Genomic DNA, 20,454 nt, shown 5'->3' with positions numbered 1-20,454 from the left:
GGACTCTCAACCACTGTGCCACCAGGGAAGCCCTGTCATCATTCTTGGTAACTTCAGCATCTGTGAAAATGATCCATCCAACACTAGACCTCTCGGTCAATCATAACAATCTCCCCGAATTCCCCAGCCTCCCTTGCAGCTAGAGGTAGTGCTATGTGACCCATTGAGACTTAAGTCTAAATCTGACGGTGGGGTGGTTTCTGTGAAAGCTTTGCTTTCCTGCCGTGAGATCTGCTCTTTTCTTCCTAACTTGAATATGAATGGGGTGTATGCAGCCTTCTTGTGATTATGAGCATGTGGAAAAGGCAGGAGGATGGCACACTTGTTGGTCCTGACATCATTCAACCAAGGAACTCACACCAGAAGCCACTTACCTCCAATCTTCTTGTTATGTAAAGGGAAAAAAAGCTGTTTTTTAAGCCATTGTGGTCAAATTTTCTGCCCTTGCAGCTGAAATAATTTATAATCAGTAAACATCTCCCTGGCGCACATCCTCAAATCCCTCACCTTCCTCTTTCACCTATTGTTCTTGTCCAGCATCACCAAATCCTGGGGTGTCTAAGGCGGCAAGTCATTCCCAATATCCATTCTCCCCTTTTCCCTTAGTAATAGAACCGCAAAGTTGTCACAGAGCCCATGGTCACCCAGAAAAAGGGAGGAGCCCATCTTTCTCACCCACCCAGACATCAGGCTACTGCACTACTGCAATCCTCTCCCTCCCCAACCCTTTTCTGTATCATCAGATTTTCAGTCCTTTTTTTTTTGGCCATGCTGCGCTGCTTGCAGAATATTCCCTGACCAGGGATTGAACCCACGCCCTCAGCAGTGAAAGTGCCAAGTCCTAGCCACTGGACCACCAGGGAATTCCCCTTCACTCACTTTTTTTTTTTTTTGTGGTACGCGGGCCTCTCACTGTTGTGGCCTCTCCCGTTGCGGAGCACAGGCTCTGGACACGCAGGCTCAGCAGCCATGGCTCATGGGCCCAGCCGCTCCGCGGCATGTGGGATCCTCCCGGACCCGGGCACGAACCCGCGTCCCCTGCATCGGCAGGCGGACTCTCAACCACTGCGCCACCAGGGAAGGGGAGGGGAGCCCCCACTCACTTCCTGATCATTCCCAACCACATACATTGTAATGTCTCCTACCTTAAAAATACACACACACACACACACACACACACACACACACACACACACACACACACACACACACACACACACACACATGCTTTCCCTGGCTACCACCTCATTTCTCTGCTCTCCTTTATGAAAAATCTGTTGGCCGGTGAGAGCAGTGAGGTAGGTGTCATGGTCAGTGGGTGTGTGACAGAACTTGCAGAATGGGAGAGAATGGTTTGAAAGTAACCACCAGAGGCAGTAGTGGAGCATTCTTTTGAGAAATACTGCATTGCCAACACTCCTGATGGCAGACAGGATGGATGATAGTTTATGAAAACAGATGGGCCCTGGAGAATGAATTGAAAAATGATTGACTGGGATTCTGAAGAAGTTTTAGGAATACTTTAACCAATTAATTTTGCTTATATTCTTGTTTTCTTTCTTTCATATGTACAAGAGTGATAAATGATTTTTTTTAAATTATGTCTACATAAATCTAAAGGAGTTCTTTCATATATAAACCCCCCAAATTTGAAGTGATTAGAAAACATTGGGTTATTATAATTGGCTGAATTTTTCTTTTAGTGTGACATAAAATAATAAAATCTCACTACCTATATTATCCTACAGTTGATAAACAATAAAAACTCAGATAAATGTTTACCTGCTCTATGAAACTTCTGCAAAATACTGTCTAGTACACAGTGAACACTCAATAAACTAGCTCTCACTATGACGATATCTTCCAGTGGGGGTGGGAGTGTAGTTTTCTAGTATCTAACTGGACAGACCAGTGCCTTAACCTTTTCTCTGGTAAGATTTTAAAAAAATTAAGGACGTGTATATCTCTATTTTTCGTCATGATTTTGCATTTGGCTCCAATTTTGGAGCACTTTAGTCCAAATATTCCACCACTGTCCACAGTGATGTGGAACATTTCCTCTGCTGTTTATTTCACAGTATAGAAATAAGCATTTAGCAAGTTGCTGTTTTGATTGATATGTGACCTCTTTAAAATAGGAATCATTTTACTTTTGTCACTACAAGAAAGACGCTCAGCTGCTGAGTTTTCACTTAAATTAGTTAAGCAGTATGGCAAGGACGTTTTTTACTTTTATTTTAAATAAAATGTCTTTTATTTTAATTAAAGAGACTTTGAATGTGTTTGGGCCACAAGCTCACCCCCCTCTATTTCCCATTTATCACTAATGCCCACCATGTCTCATTTCCTTTACCTGTCTGGTGCCTAAAGGCATCCAAATTTTCCAGCAATGATAAAATGCTTCTCTCACACTCTCATCCTTCCCAACCTGGTGTGAGGGTGGCATATCTGGAAACCCCAGCTCACTGTGATGGTTTCTTTTTGGATGGTTTCTTCTTTTGGAAATACTAAACATTCAGTTTAGCGTTGTACTGTCTCTTAAGCATTCTGTGTATTTTTGTTTTTAATTCCTCCTAGGGAAAAATATTATTCTTCCTTTACATCCATTCCTCACTTCCACTAACAGTAGGCAGATAGGCAATAACTTTTCGTTAACTAAATAAAAGGGTAGAAGACAGGGAGCGAAAGAAAAACAAATATTAAATAAACAAACAATCTTTAAGGGAGATTGTTGAATGGAGAGGGAAGAAGAAATGTGGATTAAATAGCCAGATCCTATCACTGTTTTCAGTGAAAACCTAACCAATCAACCTTACTCTTAAAAGTATACTAAGTCCCTCCTTATGAAGCTGGTTTTTCAATCTAGGTTGCAAGCATTGCACCCTGGGAACCTGCTTTTGGGAATCTGAATTTGATTCCATTTGTGGTTCTGCTGTGTATAAAATCATGGCAGAGATTCTTCAATTGCTCTGAGGTTCAGTTTCCTCTATTTATAAAAGCATGAGTTTAATAACTCTTTAGAAGTTTACTTTGGCGAATAGGGAGCAAAATCCTGTCCCAGGGCCTTTGCATTTGCTGTTCCCTCTTCCTGAAACCCTCTTCTCCCAAATGTCCACGGTGCCTCTCTCCCTATCCTGCATACTCCTACCTACTTCATATTCTTTTTTCCACTTAATTCTTCTCCAAAGATTTTATCACCACCTAACATATTATATCTTTTACTTATTTGTTTGGCTCCCCTTATTGGAATGTAAGCTTCCCAGAGGAAGTATAGTTAGCTCTTTTGTTCCCTGTAATGACTATTTGTTGAATGATGAACAACACAATGGGTGTGTACAGTTTTAGTAAGCACCTGACACATTAAGACTAAAAAATGTTTGTGACTCTAAAATGACAGTCGGTGGATCAGGAAAAGTCCATGAATAAAATAAACTGACAATCTACGAAGTATCATTGGTGGTCTTTCTTGAAACAATTGGTTCAGAGAATCTAAGGATTGGAAGGATATTTAAAGGTAGGCCAGTCCTAGCTAGAGAGAGTTTAAATTCTCCTCTGCTGTTAGAACCAGTAATAGGGATTTCTCCCATCTAGAGTCACAACCTTCTCTACAGTTGAGGATTCTTCTATTTGCAACAAAAAGATCCTTTTCATTAAGAATACTCCCCCCCTCCTCGAATGTAAAAGTAAAATAAAAATATAGAACTTTAGAAAATTAAAAGAAAAAAAAACTTTTAAAAATCACCATCTCGTTACCCAGATACAATTAAAAACAACTTTCAGTACACAGTATTATCTTAACAGTTTAAAAATATACACATAGGCAGACAGAAAATTTGGGGATCTCATTGCATGTGCGGTTCTGCAGTATTTTCCATCTAACATTACATATAAAAACATTACTTTAAAAAGCTGCACGATGTTCCCCTTGGGGGTGCACCATACCTTATTTAATCATTCCCAAGCTGTTTCCTTTTTTTCTCAAATTAAACTTTTATCCTGATCTTCGATTACCTTCTTCAAGAGAAACGCTTAGAAATTACTAGGGCAAAGGAAGTGAACTTTTAATTTTTAATATTTTTTTCTTAAATTACAGAAAATTTAAGTCTTCCCCATCAGATCCCGCTCCATAGAAAGTCTAGGGTGGCTTTAAACCAGTTTGATTCAAACCATCCCAAATTCTCTTCCCCTACTATTTTCAGATCTTAGTAAACCTCTCCTCGTACCATCGCACGGCCCCAGTCCTCCTTCGTAAAAGAGAAACTTAAAGCCACAGGCCCCCAGCACCGCCTCTTTAAATTTTAAAACGAAGGCCCAGGCCAATGAACGTTAAGTTTCTCTCGGAACACAGCGTCCCGCCCGCCGTCCCGCAGTCCACCAATCAAGCAGGGCTCTTCTCCATCACCCTTCCAATCAGAGCCAAGGATGAAAGTTGCTCACGTCACTTACGTAAGGCAAGCGACCAATGGGAGCTGAGTTTGGGGGTTAGCTCCGCCAATGCCAGCAGCCCTTGGAGAGCGCGGGAGGCTTTCGACCAGGGTTCCTGAGAGAAGCAGAGAATGGCGCTGGTTCTTTGAAGCGAGGGTCTAGGAGAGAGCGGCGCCGGCCCCGGCTCTAACCCTGAGGCGGCTGCGCGGCCGACATGGCCTGCTGTCACAACGTAATGCTGCTGCTGGACACCGCGGGAGGCGCCGCTGGTGAGAGCCCAGTCCGGCGGGTCGCCCTGCGCCTCCTCACCTACCTGAGTTGCAGGTTCGGCCTGGCCAGGGTCCGCTGGGCCTTCAGGTTCTTTGACTCTCAGGGTGCGCGGAGCCGGCCTTCCCGCGTGTCTGACTTCCGCGAGCTGGGGGTCCGCTCCTGGGAGGACTTTGAGGAGGAGCTGGAGGCCAGGCTCGGGGATGGCGCCCACGGCGCCCACCTGCCGGGCCCGGCGCCCAGGGCCACCCACACGCACAGTGCCCTTATGGAGACGCTGCTAGACTATCAGTGGGACCGGCCCGAGATCACATCGCCCACGAAGTCGATTCTGCGTAGCAGCGGGAGGAGACTGCTGGACGTGGAGGGCGAGGCCAAGGAGGCCCAGTGTGCGCTCGGCGGCTTTGTGAACGCCGTCTTCCTCCTAGCCCCCTGTCCGCATTCGCAGAGGGAGCTGCTGCAGTTCATGTCCGGGTGCGAGGCCCAGGCCCAGCGCCTGCCGCCTACTCCTAAGCAGGTGATGGACAAGTTGCTGCCCAAGAGAGTCCAGGAAGTCATGATAACCCGAAAAATCACCTTGTACTGGGTGGATACCACCGAGTGGCCTAAGGTAAGATTACACAGCGAACTCAGATTTTAGTACGTGGTGCTGGTGCTGATGAACCAGAACTTGACAGCATCTGCAGAGCAGCCCGTGGACCCAGAATGAGACTAACATGACCAACAGGTGTCCCTTCAGAAGGAAAGTTCTGGGGTCACAAAGAGGGACATTCATCACAACGGGATAGGTAGGTCCTCGGTACCTGAGTCAACGCGTTTGAGGTCCTTCACAATTTGGGCCCTATCTGTCTTCCCAGACTTAATCTTTCCTACACACGACCCTTATTCCATACTGTTGAAACAGTTTAATTGGCCAACAGGCCTTGACGGCTTGTTTTGTCTTAGCAGTGAAACGCCGCTGCTCTCTCTTCTGTGCCAGTTTAAATCACACTCATTCTTTAGGGCCTTTGCCCACATGGCAACTACTCAATCTCAACTTCTGAATTTCCAAACACTTTTGTGGCACTTACCCTTTCTCCATTATATGTTCCAGTCGTGCAATCCCTCACCTTCCATCTAGCCTAGAAATAACCTAAGAGGCAGGCACACACATCTCTGTATCTCCTGCAGATGTGTTGTTGCTTGTTACAGGTGTTCAGAAAATATTTGTTGACCAAATGAACAAATTCTTATGTACTTACAGTCCTAAATGGCTAATTTGGACTTTCGTTGAGGCAGTGGAGCTCCTGCTCCAGTGATAAGTATAAATTTCTACCTCCATCATTTTCTTTCTGTCACTTCACTTTGTCAATAAATAACTTCATTTGAGGAGCCACTACATTGAGTACCGACTACATTGTTTTAGCTGCTGGGGATGCGGTGGTCAGCAAAGTGGAGTTTACCTTCTGGGGGAAGATATATTAGACAGGTATGGTTAACAGATTAAACAGATAAACAAGTGATAGGATTTCAAATAATGCTCTCAAGAAAATAAAGCTGAGTAAGGGGCTGACGGTGGGGCAGAGGAAGTAGAAGCAGGAGACAGTTGTAAATAGGGTCGTAGTCAGGGAAGGCCTTTTTGAACAGAGAACTGAATGGTGAAGGAGGAGGATAGTGAAGGTTGGGCAAGAACTTTCCAGGCAAAGAGAAGAGCCAGTGTAAAGATTTGAGCTGGAAATGAGCCTAGTTTGTTTCACAAACAAAAAGGCAAGGAATGCTGAAAACTAGTAGGCAAGGACAAGCACAGTAGGAGAGGAAGTTAGAAGGTAGCAGAGGCATATCTGTAGGGCCAAGGTAATAAATTCGGATTTTGTTCTAATAGTTGGGAAAGTGGCTTAACCAGGTGAAAGATGTGATTGCATCTGTTGGAAACATATGTCACTAAAGTAGGGGTGGGTTAAATTGCAAGGTTGCAAATGGGAAATGAGCAGATACTTAACACAAGTAGTGATATAGTGGGTTAAAATTTCCAAATTGCTTTCACATGCAAAGCCCAAGGAAGACTTAGCAAATGCAATGTAAGGCAGCAGTGGCTGGTCAAAAGAAAAGGAAAAGGCAAAAGTGTTTAAGGGAATGGTAAACATTGACGGAGAAAATGGAATCCTAAAACTTAGTTTGTTTAAGGCAGCAAATCAGGTGTTGGACACAACACATAAGGGCTCGATTTGGGATAGTTCATATTAAATCACATCAAAGACTTTATGCTGGAATTGTATTTTATCAAATATTGGCTAGAAATAAGTCTTAGCAGATTGGGCTTGGAGATTCTTTTTTTCTTTTCTGAATGGCATTAAAATAAGTAGGTTGACAGGATCTTTTTAAAGATTCTTCCAGTTCACACATCCCATCATCTATGGAGATGGGTCTTCTCTGAGGCTTCTTACATCTATTATGTTGTTTCCCATAAGAAAAAGCCCATCAGATAATCTTAAGCTTTTCTGGAATTTTTTTTTCTGGTGTAGATCTGTCTTTTCCTGTTCAAAAGCCTCTGCCTAGCCGCACTGTGGAGGCAAAAGGGAGACTTAGGTTCTGTCCTTGGGGAGCTCTCACTATGAGGTAGAGAGAAGAGAAGAGAAATTCCAGGGTCTGCCATGTGGAGCTTACAGTCTGGGAAGTAAAACTGGGAGAAACAGACTCAGGGAGGAGGGAATCCAAGCACACATAACTCTTGCAAAGATATAGGATAGAAGGGAGCATAAGAGACCTCTCTCACATTTTCCACTTTATGCTAACCCTGATTTACTCAACAGATACCTGTTGTTGAACAAACTGCGAGGTATGCTGAGTACTGGGTGCACCATTAGTGAGCCAGATGGATGTGGTCCCTGCTGTCTTGGAGCTTATAGTCTTGTGGACGTTTATAAATCCCTAAATTTGAAACTACCACTAGGACTTGTCTGTTACTTAGCCCATAATGTACATAAAAAAGAAAAATGTAGCCATAATCTATATACTGGTTGTGGGTTTTTTTTTTATCATGTTCATATATTTTTAATCAAAGCTTATGTCCTTTTCAACTCCTTTTAAAGTTTTACTTTTCATTTGCCAAGCAGTTTTTTTTTCCTGGCTGGTCCTCTGACTGAAATAATTTCAACAATTTTTTTGTTTCCCTTTGGCAGAAAATCCTAATCAGGATCTATGATAGTTGAACTGGCTTACCATTCTCCCCCTTGGCAGTGAGCACAGGTGTGGATATATGGGTGGTAACATCAAATACTAATTGATTAATCTATCACAGCATTTTCCAAACTGATAGGCATAACCAAAACAAAAGTTTGGCAGTACATTACTTATCTTTACTACATGTGATAGTTTCTGTTGTGCTCTGATATTTTCTTTCCTGGTTTTTTTCTTTAACACTGATCTTAAACCATTCAGTTGATTCATCATAGGGTCCATCCAAGTTCATCAGGATCACCATCCTCATTTTAAAAGCACTACCCAAGAGAGTCGTGGGTTCTTAGACTGGACTATCATTGCCTTGCTGTGAACTTGGGCACCCTTTGAACTTCAATATAATAGAAAGTTTGGAGAGGACCTAGAAGACCCTTCTAGTTCTAATTTTTCACATTCACATAGCAATTTGTGGTTCACAGTTGTCAACTCACTTGTGGAGTAGGCAAAGCAGCACGATCAATGTATTCTAGGGTAGGTGCGCCTTTATGTTCCCATAGTACCTGCATATTGTCATGGTACATTGTGATTCTGAGCCAAATATTTCGTGCTATTACTTTTTTACTCACCCCACCCTTGACTTTAAGATCATAGAAGACAGGGACTATGTCTTTCTAGTTCATGGTATTATCATCCTGAGTCCTTGGACTCTTTAATCAATAGAAATTGATAAGAGGCCAGATGAGAAATTCAGGCAAGGCTTTACTGGGACTCGTGCTGCACAAGGGAGTAAGAACAAGAAACAGGGGCCCTTCCTACTCCCCAGAGAAGGGCAGGGGCCTGATTCCTTAAATGGGGGTGTAGTAGGAGCAGATTGGTGGGCTGGGCAGGAGGCGTAGCTTAGGTGATCTGTGCACCCCCTTGGTGCTGTGTGCAGGGATCATGCTCAGTACCCTGCTTTTGCTCTCAGCACCTCAGAAATGGCAGTTGATTTGTGGCCTTTTTGTATCCTATTGTTCATAATTGCCCTGACTGCATGCAGTTATTTTTAGTCCCTTATAGTTTCTTTGTATTCGTTTGTTCAGGTGCAAGCACTCCAATAAAGGGTCCCATGTCCCAGCCTATCTCAATGGCACATAAAGGTTGCTCAATAAAAGTTTGCTGAAAGAAGGTTGGATGAAGAGTCAGCTATGTGTGAAGGAGTGAGGAATGGCTTTTACAGAGACAGCAGGGTTTGAGCTAGGTAATGAAGTATAATAAGCATCCAGTTGGTGAAGATGGAAAGGGAATACACAGCAAACAGAACTAGCAAAAACATGGAAGCATTGTAAAATGTGGCATGTTCAGGAAACAGCAAATGGTTCGGTGTGCCTGGAAGGTAGGGATGGGTGAGGGAAGGATAATGTGTTTGGAAATATTGTTTAGAGCTGGGTTGTAAAGGGCTTTATGGCTATACTGTAGGGCAGTGGGAAGCCCTTCAGAGTTTTTACAGAAGTAGCATGATTGGATATGTAGTTTCGAAGAATACTTCTTAAAACAAAGGAAAGATTGGAGGCAGAGCACAGACTCTGTAAGCTTCAGTAAGAGTCCAGGGTTTAGTGAAAACACTGAAGATAGAACTGAGAAGACCTGTTTGGTCTCCACACAGACCCGTGGATGTGGGCAGGGTGGGTGAGTCTCTGGTGATCACCTTCTAAGGGAGGTGCTCCTGCCTCTCTCCTGTGACACTTGGCCGCTGTTGTGTTGTGGAGGACGATTTTTTTTTATTAATGTGTAATGACTTTGTATTCCTTCTAACGTTTTATGATTTATCCCTCGTGAGTTGCATCACTTCTGTTCCTTGACAGAAGATAGAATTGAAGTGCTATTTTCACTAAATAGGTGCTTTCTTGAAGGCATATTATATAGCAGTTATTCAAGGCATATTATATAGCAGTTATGCAAGTAATGGGATGCTGGCCATTATTTGTGTTTGGTTCAACAAATACATTAATTGTGTAATTTGATCCTTTAATGTACATATCAACTTTACTTTCTCCTGATTTCCCTTAGCTTTATGAATGCCTAACTTACAATAACCCAAGATTCTTTGTAATTTTTATTTTAGTTGTGGGAATCTCCGGACCACCTTGGGTACTGGACAGTATGTGAACTGCTCCACCATGTAGGAGGCACTGTCTTGCCATTTGAAACTTTCAGCCAGGATTTTACTAAAGCTGGGGAAACACTGCTTGGTAGTGAAAGAAAGCTGTCAAGGGAACCTCACCTCTCTTCATGGATTTCAACTCTGCCAACTGATTCCACTTTAAACTGTTTGCTCTATAATTCTCCTGAGTATGAAGCCTCATTTCCACGGGTGGAAGGAACATTATTTTTCCCTGTTGAAGGTAAGCAAATAATACTTGGGGCCGGGGGCGGGGGAGGAGTGGTGATGGGGTGGTTGGTCTGGGTTTCATTCATTTCTGCAAGTCAGGCCCATGAATTCTTTAGAATTTAGAATTTCCAGCAACCTAGGCATTCCATTAACGCTTGTCATTGAAAGATATCTAAGCAAAATCAGAGATACCACAGGAAAGGACTAAAGTTTGGTACAACTGTAAGCCCATGTAAAAAGGACAAGTGAATGTTTTTAAAGAGTTTCCCAACTTTTTGCAAAGAAGGATAATATTGTTCAGGTGCCCAAGCAAATGGGTAGTAAGGTTTCACTGCTTCATAAAAGAGATTGATAAATTGAAGATCATAGAAAATCAGTGATTGACTCAGAGAAGAAATAACAAATTAGTCAGTTGAAGCAGAAAATGGTGCCTGGTACCAGGAAGAGCCAGCATGTCGGAATCTTCATAAATTTGCTTTATCATATGATTTGCTATATAGTGAATCTAATTTCTGAATCATTATGTAGTCACATAAATAATACCATATAGAGATATGTACATAAAACTATATTATACACTATGGGCAATTTAAGGAAATTTCAAGAGTAGTTTTGAAACTTTCAGCCAGGATTTTACTAAAGCTGGGGAAACACTGCTTGGTAGTGAAAGAAAGATGTTAAGGGAACCTCATCTCTCTTCATGGAAAGCAGTTTTGTCTTACATGGTCTTTAGAATTTAAACTCGTAAGATAGGATGCACTGTATTTTATGGATTTAAGAAGCAGTGGGTTTTATGTGTGTTTGTACTGCTAGAATACTTATTTCTAAGTCATAATTGAGAAGTTCTGATATCAAGTCACACCATTGTAATTCCAGTCAAATACAGCTTTTCCTATAAAACTGAATGAACTTAACTATGATAGCAGTAGAATGAGGGTTGAAGGGTGAACTAAGTGACAATACTAGTACCTCGGCTGGCAATCTAATTTTTTTTTCTTACTATTAAATCTCTTATTAGGAGCTACTTCTTATATTAGAATTTCAATATTCTTTATTTCTAACAGGCAAAGAGATTCAAGATCAAGAAACATGGACAGTTACTCTAGAGCCCTTGGCCATACATCAGAGACATTTTCAGAAACCAGTCAGAATTTTTCTAAAAGGCACAGTGACCCAGTGGTCCCTCCCAACAAGCTGCACTTTGGGCACTGATAGCTGGATGCTACAAAGTCCAGAGGATAACAAATCAACTCAAAGGATGTTATTTCAGCAGCTGGTAAACAGGCTGACTGCTGAAGAATTACATCTGGTAGGTATCTTCCACGTGGCAAGTTATTCTGGTCTAATAACACACTGGTAAAGTGAAATAAGTGCATTTATGAAATGCCAAGGAGTGCCCTACATAATACAGTCTCAGTGAAACAGATGATATTTTTGCAAGTCTTATAGCATCGTGACAATGCTCATTAGTGAAGAAACAGCTTATAAAAATTGCATGTACCTTGAATCCAATTAAACCAAATTATATTCACATAGGGAAGAGGCAGTGAGCCAAATGGAATGATCATATTAGGGCAGTGAAGTGATGGGTGGTTTCTCATTTTTTAAATGTTGCATTGTGTATTTATTACTTTTACGTAATAAATATATTTCATTTTTAAAAAAAACTCTACATTGTAAAATTAGATATACTAGTGTCCAGTAGTTATACAAATTTAGTAATGTCTTCTGAAAAGGAATACATACATACCCAGATTTGATATAAATTTAGTAATGTCTTCTGAAAAGGAATACATACATACCCAGATTTGATATAAAGGTGATGCTAATTTTTTAACTACCAGTAATTCCTTACCTTACTTTGCCTTTTGCTTTTGTAAGCTCAGAAAGCTTTTATCTTCTGGATTCCACTGTAAAACATTCCAGAGAAAAACTGGGTAGTCATTTGGACAGTTGTTATTCTAAGAGTTGTGTGCTCTGACAGAGCACTGGAGTCAGGGCGTCAGGTGACCTGGATTAGATCACAGCTCTGCTGCCCACCATGTGATCTGAATAAATCCCCTTAAGTGGTAGAATTGATTCTTGGTTACGAGCATGGGTTTCAAATTCATACACTCTTGGCTTCTGCCTCTTATTAACTGGGTGACAAACAGGTTGCTTATTCCTCAACCTCAATTCCTCCTCTATAAAATGGGGATAATAATCTTTTTTTTTTTGCTGTGCCTCATGGCATGCAGGATCTTAGTTCCTCAACTAGGGATCGAACCCGTGCTCCCTGCAGTGGAAGCACAGAGTCTTAACCACTGAACCGTCAGGGAAGTTCTGATAATAATCATTTTTACTTCAGAGTGGTTATGAGAATCCATTGAGTTATAATAAGTACATAATAAGTGCTTAGTAAATATTCCTAATAACCTTAGGCTTTTCTTATCTGTAAATTGAGGGATTAGGATTAGATGATCAGTAAATTCAATGCTAGCACTAATATCCGTGAAGTCTGTCTTTTCCAGTTTTCTCTTTTATATTAATCATTGGGTGAAACTATCATTCTGTCTTTTACTAAACTACATGCCTTTTTAGACATATGTCAACAATATTCCCAACTAATTAGATCTTTTTATGTAGGTTACCAGTGTGGACCCTGGTGAAGGCTGGCCCCCCATCACTGGAGTTATTTCCCCCTTCTCTGCCAGTGCTACAATTCTCACTGTGTTCCACACCAAGGAGACTGAATTTCAAAGACATTTTCTCCAAACAGTTGTGGCAGAGAGCCCCCAGGATTCAGCTTCCCTTTTTTCTGAGGTTGTGGATGGTGTATTGAATCAGATTCACAATTCACTTGAAGATCCTGCTACCTCAGGTAAGCTTCTGAAGCAATAACTACCATACTCTAGGTTAGTGGTTTACCATCTTTTCTAGCAACATAACTTTTTTTCAATGTGCTCTTAGTAGAGCCCAATATCTGTTATAAAACAGATAAAAGTAGGCTACAATATTTCTGGCACTTTAAATCATTATTTATAGAAATCCTGAAGCAATTCTGAGGAGGCCAAAGGCTCTGTGAAACCATTTTGAAATCGAAGGTATTTTTTAATATGTTTAATAAAGACTACATGTAAAACTGTTATGATTCTGTCTTCCACTTTTTGCACTGTTACTGATATGATACAAACCTTATTTATGCTAGATAGATATAATCAATTTGATAGTTCTTCCATTCACATTTACTCAATAGATTTATTGAGTGCCTGCTGTATGTCAGGCTCTGTTCCAGGGGCTGGGAGTACATTAGAGAAGAAAATAGACAAAGGTCTCTGTTGTTAAGAAACTTATCTAGTCAGGGGAGACAAGACAATAAATTAAATAAGGAAATTATATAGTATGTTTGAAAGAGTTAAGTGCTATAGTTATAAAGCAGAGAAAAAAGAATAGGAGGGTTGTAATTTTAAACAGGCCTTGTTAAAAAAGTGATATCTGAGCAAAGGCTTTGAAGGAAGTGATAGGGAGAGAACACTGTAGAAGCAACAGTAAGTGCCAAGGTTTGTGTGTCTGGTGTGTTTGAGGAACATTCAGGAAGCCTGTGTTTGCGCATTTTTCATAGACAACATAGGCCTGTTGGGATTGGGGGTGCAGCTGAAGGAACATTGTTAATGATGTCCTTTAGAAGAATGCAGTCAGTCCAAGGGAGGAGCAAGTGCTTGGAATTCTCTGCTTTGCTTCTAATGCCTCTTTTCCTCTTCCATCTCTGCTTCTTTGTTTCTGTAGCTCCGCCTACTCCAGAATGGGCCCAGCAGGAGCTTGGCCGCACAGCTCCCTGGAATTCCTCTGTTGTGGAGAAGTGGTTTCCTTGCTCTAATTTTAGTGGTGCCAGTTCAAATTTGATGGAGTCATTTTGGTAAAACTTATTTTTTTCTCTGGGTATTGATTATTGAAGTCAGCTCTCAGTTATCTGCATGTGAGTTTGTTGTTGTTTTTAACAGACCACCCTTTCTGAGTACAGTCCAATAATATTAAAAACTAATTACAAATGGAGAATATTGTTTAATGGGTATAGAGTTTCAGGGTTTGTTTTTTTTTTTATTTTTGCGGTACGCGGACCTCTCACTGTTGGGGCCTCTCCTGTCGCGAGCACAGGCTCCAGATGCGCAGGCTCAGTGGCCATGGCTCACGGGCCTAGCCACTCCGTGGCATGTGGGATCTTCCTGGACCGGGGCACAAACCCGTGTCCCCTGCATTGGCAGGCGGACTCTCAACCACTGTGCCACCAGGGAGGCCCCTAGAGTTTCAGTTTTACAAGATGAATCCTGGAGATGGATGGAGATGATGGTATTATGAATATACTTAATATCACTGAACTATGTACTTAAGAGTGATTAAGATGATAAATTTATGTTGTGTATTTTATCAGAACTAAAAATTTAGAAAAAGTTAATTACGAAAACAAAATACACTCATAGATGTCAGAAAATATTTAGTATTAAATCTCAATAAAAAAGGAAAATAGCAAACTTGAATAATGCAGTTAAATTTATACTTAAAGGAAAATTTAAAGTATCTTTTGAAGAGAAAAATTAAAAACCAATTAGCTGAGACTGACACACTTAATACAAGAGAGTAAACCCAAAAATTAAAAAAAGAAGGCAATATTAAAAATAATAAATAGAAGTCAAGAGAAACAAAAGATGATTCTTTGAGAAGCCAAATAAAATAATCTATAGCAAGATTGAGCTACTTGTATGAGCAGTCATAAATAATATTGGAAATGTAAAAGATATGGCAGAAATTCAAAATATTAAGAAGTTGAGGTTTATTTTTTCCATAAAGATACCCAGTTGTTCCAACTCCATTTGTTAAGACAATCTTTTTCTCAATCACTGTGGCACCTTTGTCAAAATCAGTTGACCACCAACGTGCAGGTCTATTTCTGGAAAGAGTCTAGTCCAGAAATTATGTTAATAACACATTATTTTGAGTACTGAAATCAGGTAGTCTGTGTCCTCTCAACTTTGTTCTTTTTTTTTCTCAGAATTGCTTTGGCTATTTTGGACCCTTTGCATTTCCATGTAAATTTTAGAATCAGCCTGTTTCCACACACCCAAAAAAAGCCCGCTAGGATTTTTGATTGAGTGTGTATTGAGCTTATAGGTCCATTTGGGAAGAATTGACATCTTATAATAATGAGTCTTCTGATTCATGGACATGGTACAGCTCCAAAAGACTAAGAGCATAACAGGTACACCTTCCCATATGAGATAGCAAAATTTACCATAAAGCTGTAGTAAATAACATAGTGTGGTATCGGTGCAAGGATCAACAGATAGACCAGTGGAGTAGAAGCAGCAGGGAAAGAATAGACTATTCAGTAAATGGTGGTGTTGATGATTGGCTATCCAGAACAAAAAAGATAAAAAATTAGATTTCTACTTCACAGCATACATAATGATAAATTCCAAATAAACTGAAAAACCAAACATGAAAAGTAAACACTTTAAAATTGTAAGAAGGAGAAACACTAGAGAAGAAGATTAGGCTAAGGGTGGATTTCTCAAATAAGACCTAAAAAATTCAAAGCATGAAGGAACATATATGACTATAATGAATTTTAAAATGTTTTTATGATGAAGACTAGTCATAGACTCGGGTAGCTGTAATCCATATAACCAGCAAAGCATTAGTATCCAAATTAGTACAGATCTCCTAAATATAAGAAATCCAATAGAAACTTGGGCAAAGAATGTGAACAAGCAGGGTTTCCCTGGTGGCACAGTGGTTAAGAATCCACCTGCCAATGCAGGGGACGCGGGTTCGATCCCTACATGCTGCAGAGCACCTAAGCCCATGTGCCATAACTGCTGAGCCTGCGCTCTAGAGCCCACAAGCCACAACTACTGAGCCCACACGCCACAACTACTGAAGCCCGTGCACGTAGAGCCCATGCTCTGCAACAAGAGAAGCCACCGCAATGAGAAGCCTGCGCACCGCAATGAAGAGTAGCCCCCGCTTGCCGCAACTAGAGGAAGCCCATGCTCAGCAACAAAGACTCAATGCAGCCAAAAATAAATAAATAAAATAAATTTAAAAAAAATTGTGAACAAGCAATTCATATGAAGAAATCCAACAGAGCAGTAATTTGGAAAGATACTCAGCATAGGCAAATGGAAATTAAAACCACAACATGGAAAAACCCACCAGATTCTATTTTATAACTATTAGATTGTGAAAAATTAGCATGTGGGGAAATGAGCACATTTTAGATGGTAGAAGTGTAAAATGGTTACAACCATTTTAGAGAACAATGTTCCTAGTAAAACAGAAACTTCACATACTCTGACACTCAGCAATTCTACTTCTAGGTGTCTGCACTGAAGAAATTTTTGCACAAACACAAGGAGAGCTGTGCTAGAATATTCATTTCCAGTGGAAAGGACTAGCAGACTCTCAGCAGGGAAATGGATAAATAAATTACAGTATAGTTATACAATAGAATATTATACGTAGATTAGTAAAACTGAATAAACCAGAGCAACACGTGAAAAATATGTTGAGTGCAAACAAAATTGCCAAAGGATGGTGTTGTATGATACCATTTTCATAAGATTTACAACATATGAAACAGCAGTTTGTTCGTTTTGTTACATATATATGTCTCTGTAAATAAGGTACACACGAATCTAGGAATACCTCTGGGAGGAAGGGATGGGAAGAAATTGGGTGAGGCTTTCTCTGTGTCCATGAATGCTTAATTTTATTTAAAAAAAAATCTGAAGCAGATACAGCAAATTAACGGGGGGGAAAAAGCAACCCTCACTGCTCAAGGAAATACCAGCACACTTAGGAGAATTAGGCTGCTTCAGACCTGCTGCTGGTATGAACTAATTCAACTAATGGCACCATAACTTTCTCCTACTTTTAAGTCAGATGATATCAGATAATGGAAGATAATGAAATAGAAATAATACATTTTGAAAGTTGTGCTATTTTCATTATTTCCTTAGTGACTGATATTTAGCTGTAGGCGGGAAAGCAGTTAATAACTAATCATCTCCCCTGCCCTATTTCTTTCCCTGCTCATCAATCCCAAATTAGTTTACTAGAGTGTGAAATAATTATTCAAAAGTTATTCTGATACTCACTACACTGTATTACATCATCTTGTACTTTAATATATGGAAACTGGGTAAAAATTGTGGAAGCCCAGAAGTGAGTGAAATAGTTAACATAATTAGACATGTACCCTAGGACATGAAGAATCTTATTAATAAAAGTCAATACTGTATGTAATAATACATTAATGGTTTTGTGAACAGGTAGCTTCTGCCCCTGAATTTGTACAAATCATAAATGAGAAGAGGGACATTTTCCCTCCTGAGAAAAAATACTTGTGAAGGCATCTTGTGGAGACATCTTTTGATTAGCTTTTAAAAGGATAATGAATATTGTTGTTGCTGTTTTTAAAGCATTTTGGAAAATCAGAATTTCAACTTTGTACTAGACATCTTGACTTATTCACAGGTTACTACAGGCTGCGTCATCTAATAAGGAAGAGCCTTCCAAAACTGAAAGTGAATTGACACGTTGCCTCTCTGAGCTCTACCAGAGAAAGTCTCGTGAAGAATATACTGTGTCCAATCAAGAAGACAGCAAAAAGAAGCGTAAGCACATAGAAAGGCTGTTTCTTACAGTCTTTTTTGACAGTGTGTTTTAAAAGATTGATATTCCTTAAAATGAAGTTGAAATGGTAACTGAATAAAGAAGGACACGTTCTTATATTTCATATTTTAAAGTAATTATATTAGTACAGTAGTGATTTTAAAAATCTCCCACAATCCTACCTTCTTTTTTTTCTACCTTCTTAATGAATTAAACCATTTTTGTTTTTAGTTATAACAGAAATTTAAATACAACTTTGTGTGCTGCTTATAATTACTTGTTTATCTACTACTTTGCTTTTTTAGTTACCTCATTGCTTAACAAAATTTGCAAATTTCTTATGTTGTTGAACATGTAGATTGTTTTCAGTTTTTACCATTATAAATAATACTATAGTGTACATCATGCATATGATTTACCTTTGAGTGATTTCCTTAGTATAAGTTTCCATGAACAAGTTATTCATGGAAAAGGGAGCTCTGGATGCAGACTGCTTAATTGCTTTTCAAAAGAGTTTCATCACAACTCTGTGACTACTGGGTAACACCAAAATGAGTCAGTTCGGCATTTGTCTGTTGTCTGTTTGGCATTAGATGTAAAAATCATCTAACCACCTTGAGATATTTAGTTCCTAAACTTCAGTTTAAAAAAGAGCTCTTTTCTACCCTGTGTTGTAGGTAGAAAGAGATGCAAGAACTACCTAATTCAGATCATTCTGAATGGATATACTTCATTTCAATACTCCTTCACAGAATATTTCATCTGAATTAAAGTAGTTCTTGATTCCACAGAAGTAAAAGTTATTTTACTTTCCTTCCCACGATGTCGTTTTGGTAGGAGGTGTCCCTCGTACTCCAGTGAGGCAGAAGATGAATACCATGTGCCGTTCCTTAAAGATGCTGAATGTTGCAAGACTGAATGTAAAGGCTCAGAAGTTACATCCAGATGGCAGTCCAGACACAGCTGGGGAGAAAGGGATCCAAAAGATAGCCAATGGAAGAACAGCAGATAACTTGGGAAACAAAGGAAGAACACTAAGAAGTTCTAAACCTAAAGGTATTCCTCAGTTTCATTGCATTTTGGTATCTAAATTCATGTTTACTCTTCTGTACTCTCATATTTTTAAGTTTTAATCATATCCCTCGCTTAATGAACATTTATTGGCTATCTACTGTATGTCCACAAGTGTGTTATGGGGAGTACAGTAAATAAGATAGCCTTAGATTTATGATCCAGCTACAAAGAATAATAATGAACATATATATATATACACATACATATACACAACGAATTGGTAAAATGAATACGTAAGAGAGCCAAGAGACTGTAACAGAAAATACTTGTTCATTTTGGAAGTAAAGACATACTAGGAGTCAAGAAAGGGAAAGTCCAGTCTTGAGCAGAACAGGCTGAGAAGACTTTTACGGAGCCAGTGGAGCCCAGGTTAGACTTTGAAGAATGAGCAGAGTTTAGAAGGCAGAAAGGTAAAAGAAGTGTGTGCTAGATGGAGGATTAGCATAAGCAAAGTCACAAAGAAGGGCTGTGTCTTGGCCCTTTAAGTGGTTAAAGAAGTTTTATACATTTGTGAATGAAGAGAAGGGAAAAGTTTCGTGAATAATCTAGGGTTAGATTATTGAGGTCTTTCAAAGTCAGGCAGAAGAATTTAGTCCAGTAGCTTTTATTTTCCTATTTGTTCTTTTTTCTTATTTAAAAATGGATTGAATTACAGTATGTTTCTCATTCTCAGGGTACATTCTTAGCTCACACTGACAGTGCCAGTACTGTGGGGTGATTGTGACAATAGCTTATGAACTTTGGGCGATAATTACCTGATGTCACCTTTGAGTCCTTTTGAAAATTCTGGAATGAAAGTTTTCTGCTTCTTTAAACATTTTTTTTTTCTTGTGGAATACTGGATCATAGATGATAATCAGTTTGAGTGAGATAGCACATCTTCGATGAGCTAGTATGGTATACCAGAATGCAGATGGGAGAGCAAAATTAACAGTAATGCAAGACAGTGTGGCATTAGCATAATTTCTGGACTAGATCCTTTCCAGAAATAGACCTGCACAACAGTGGTAAATTGATATTTGACAGTAGTGCCCCCAACAATTCAACAGGACAAGGATAATCTTCAACAGATGGTGCAGGAATAACTGGATATGTTTATGGAAAAATTGAACTTAAACCTTATCTCTTAATAGTATTTTGAATTTGTTTTATTTTCTTGAATCATCTTTGTTTTTGTTGCTCTCTCATTTCTTTTTTTCCTACTTAATTCATTTCTGTTTTTATCTTTATTGTTGCCTTCTTTATTATTTGGATTTACTCTTTCGTGTTATTTCTTGTGTTGGACCCTTAGCTAATTCGGTTTTTGAATTTTTCTTTAAAAAGATAATTTGTCTATAAATTTTCCTTTAGGTATAAATTTAGCTGCATTATATAAGTTCGCTATATTCTGTTTTCATTGATACATCTAAATATTTTCTGACATCTGTAATAGAAAGGAGTGTTTTATTTTTGTAATTAGCTTTTAATTTTTTTGGACTGTGCACAATGTGTTCTGTAAGATATTGAATCTT

At 39.6% G+C, this 20,454-nt stretch overlaps 1 protein-coding gene across 1 annotated transcript in view; it reads left to right on the top strand.

Annotated features, from left to right (window-relative positions):
* The first annotated feature begins 4,639 nt into the window (after positions 1-4,639).
* Positions 4,640-20,454, top strand: part of TICRR (TOPBP1 interacting checkpoint and replication regulator) — a 50,894-nt gene continuing 35,079 nt past the window's right edge. Inside the window, exons 1-7 of the mRNA XM_060159052.1 lie at positions 4,640-5,302; positions 9,953-10,232; positions 11,284-11,528; positions 12,845-13,079; positions 13,985-14,114; positions 17,732-17,871; positions 18,707-18,925. Coding sequence (XP_060015035.1) covers positions 4,640-5,302; positions 9,953-10,232; positions 11,284-11,528; positions 12,845-13,079; positions 13,985-14,114; positions 17,732-17,871; positions 18,707-18,925 — 1,912 coding nt within the window. The remainder of the gene's footprint in view (positions 5,303-9,952; positions 10,233-11,283; positions 11,529-12,844; positions 13,080-13,984; positions 14,115-17,731; positions 17,872-18,706; positions 18,926-20,454) is intronic.

Source organism: Lagenorhynchus albirostris, chromosome 1, assembly GCF_949774975.1.
Source record: "Lagenorhynchus albirostris chromosome 1, mLagAlb1.1, whole genome shotgun sequence".
Lineage (NCBI taxonomy): Eukaryota > Metazoa > Chordata > Mammalia > Artiodactyla > Delphinidae > Lagenorhynchus > Lagenorhynchus albirostris.
The sequence above is the reverse complement of the archived record's forward strand: the minus strand, read 5'-3'. Positions and strand labels throughout refer to the sequence as shown.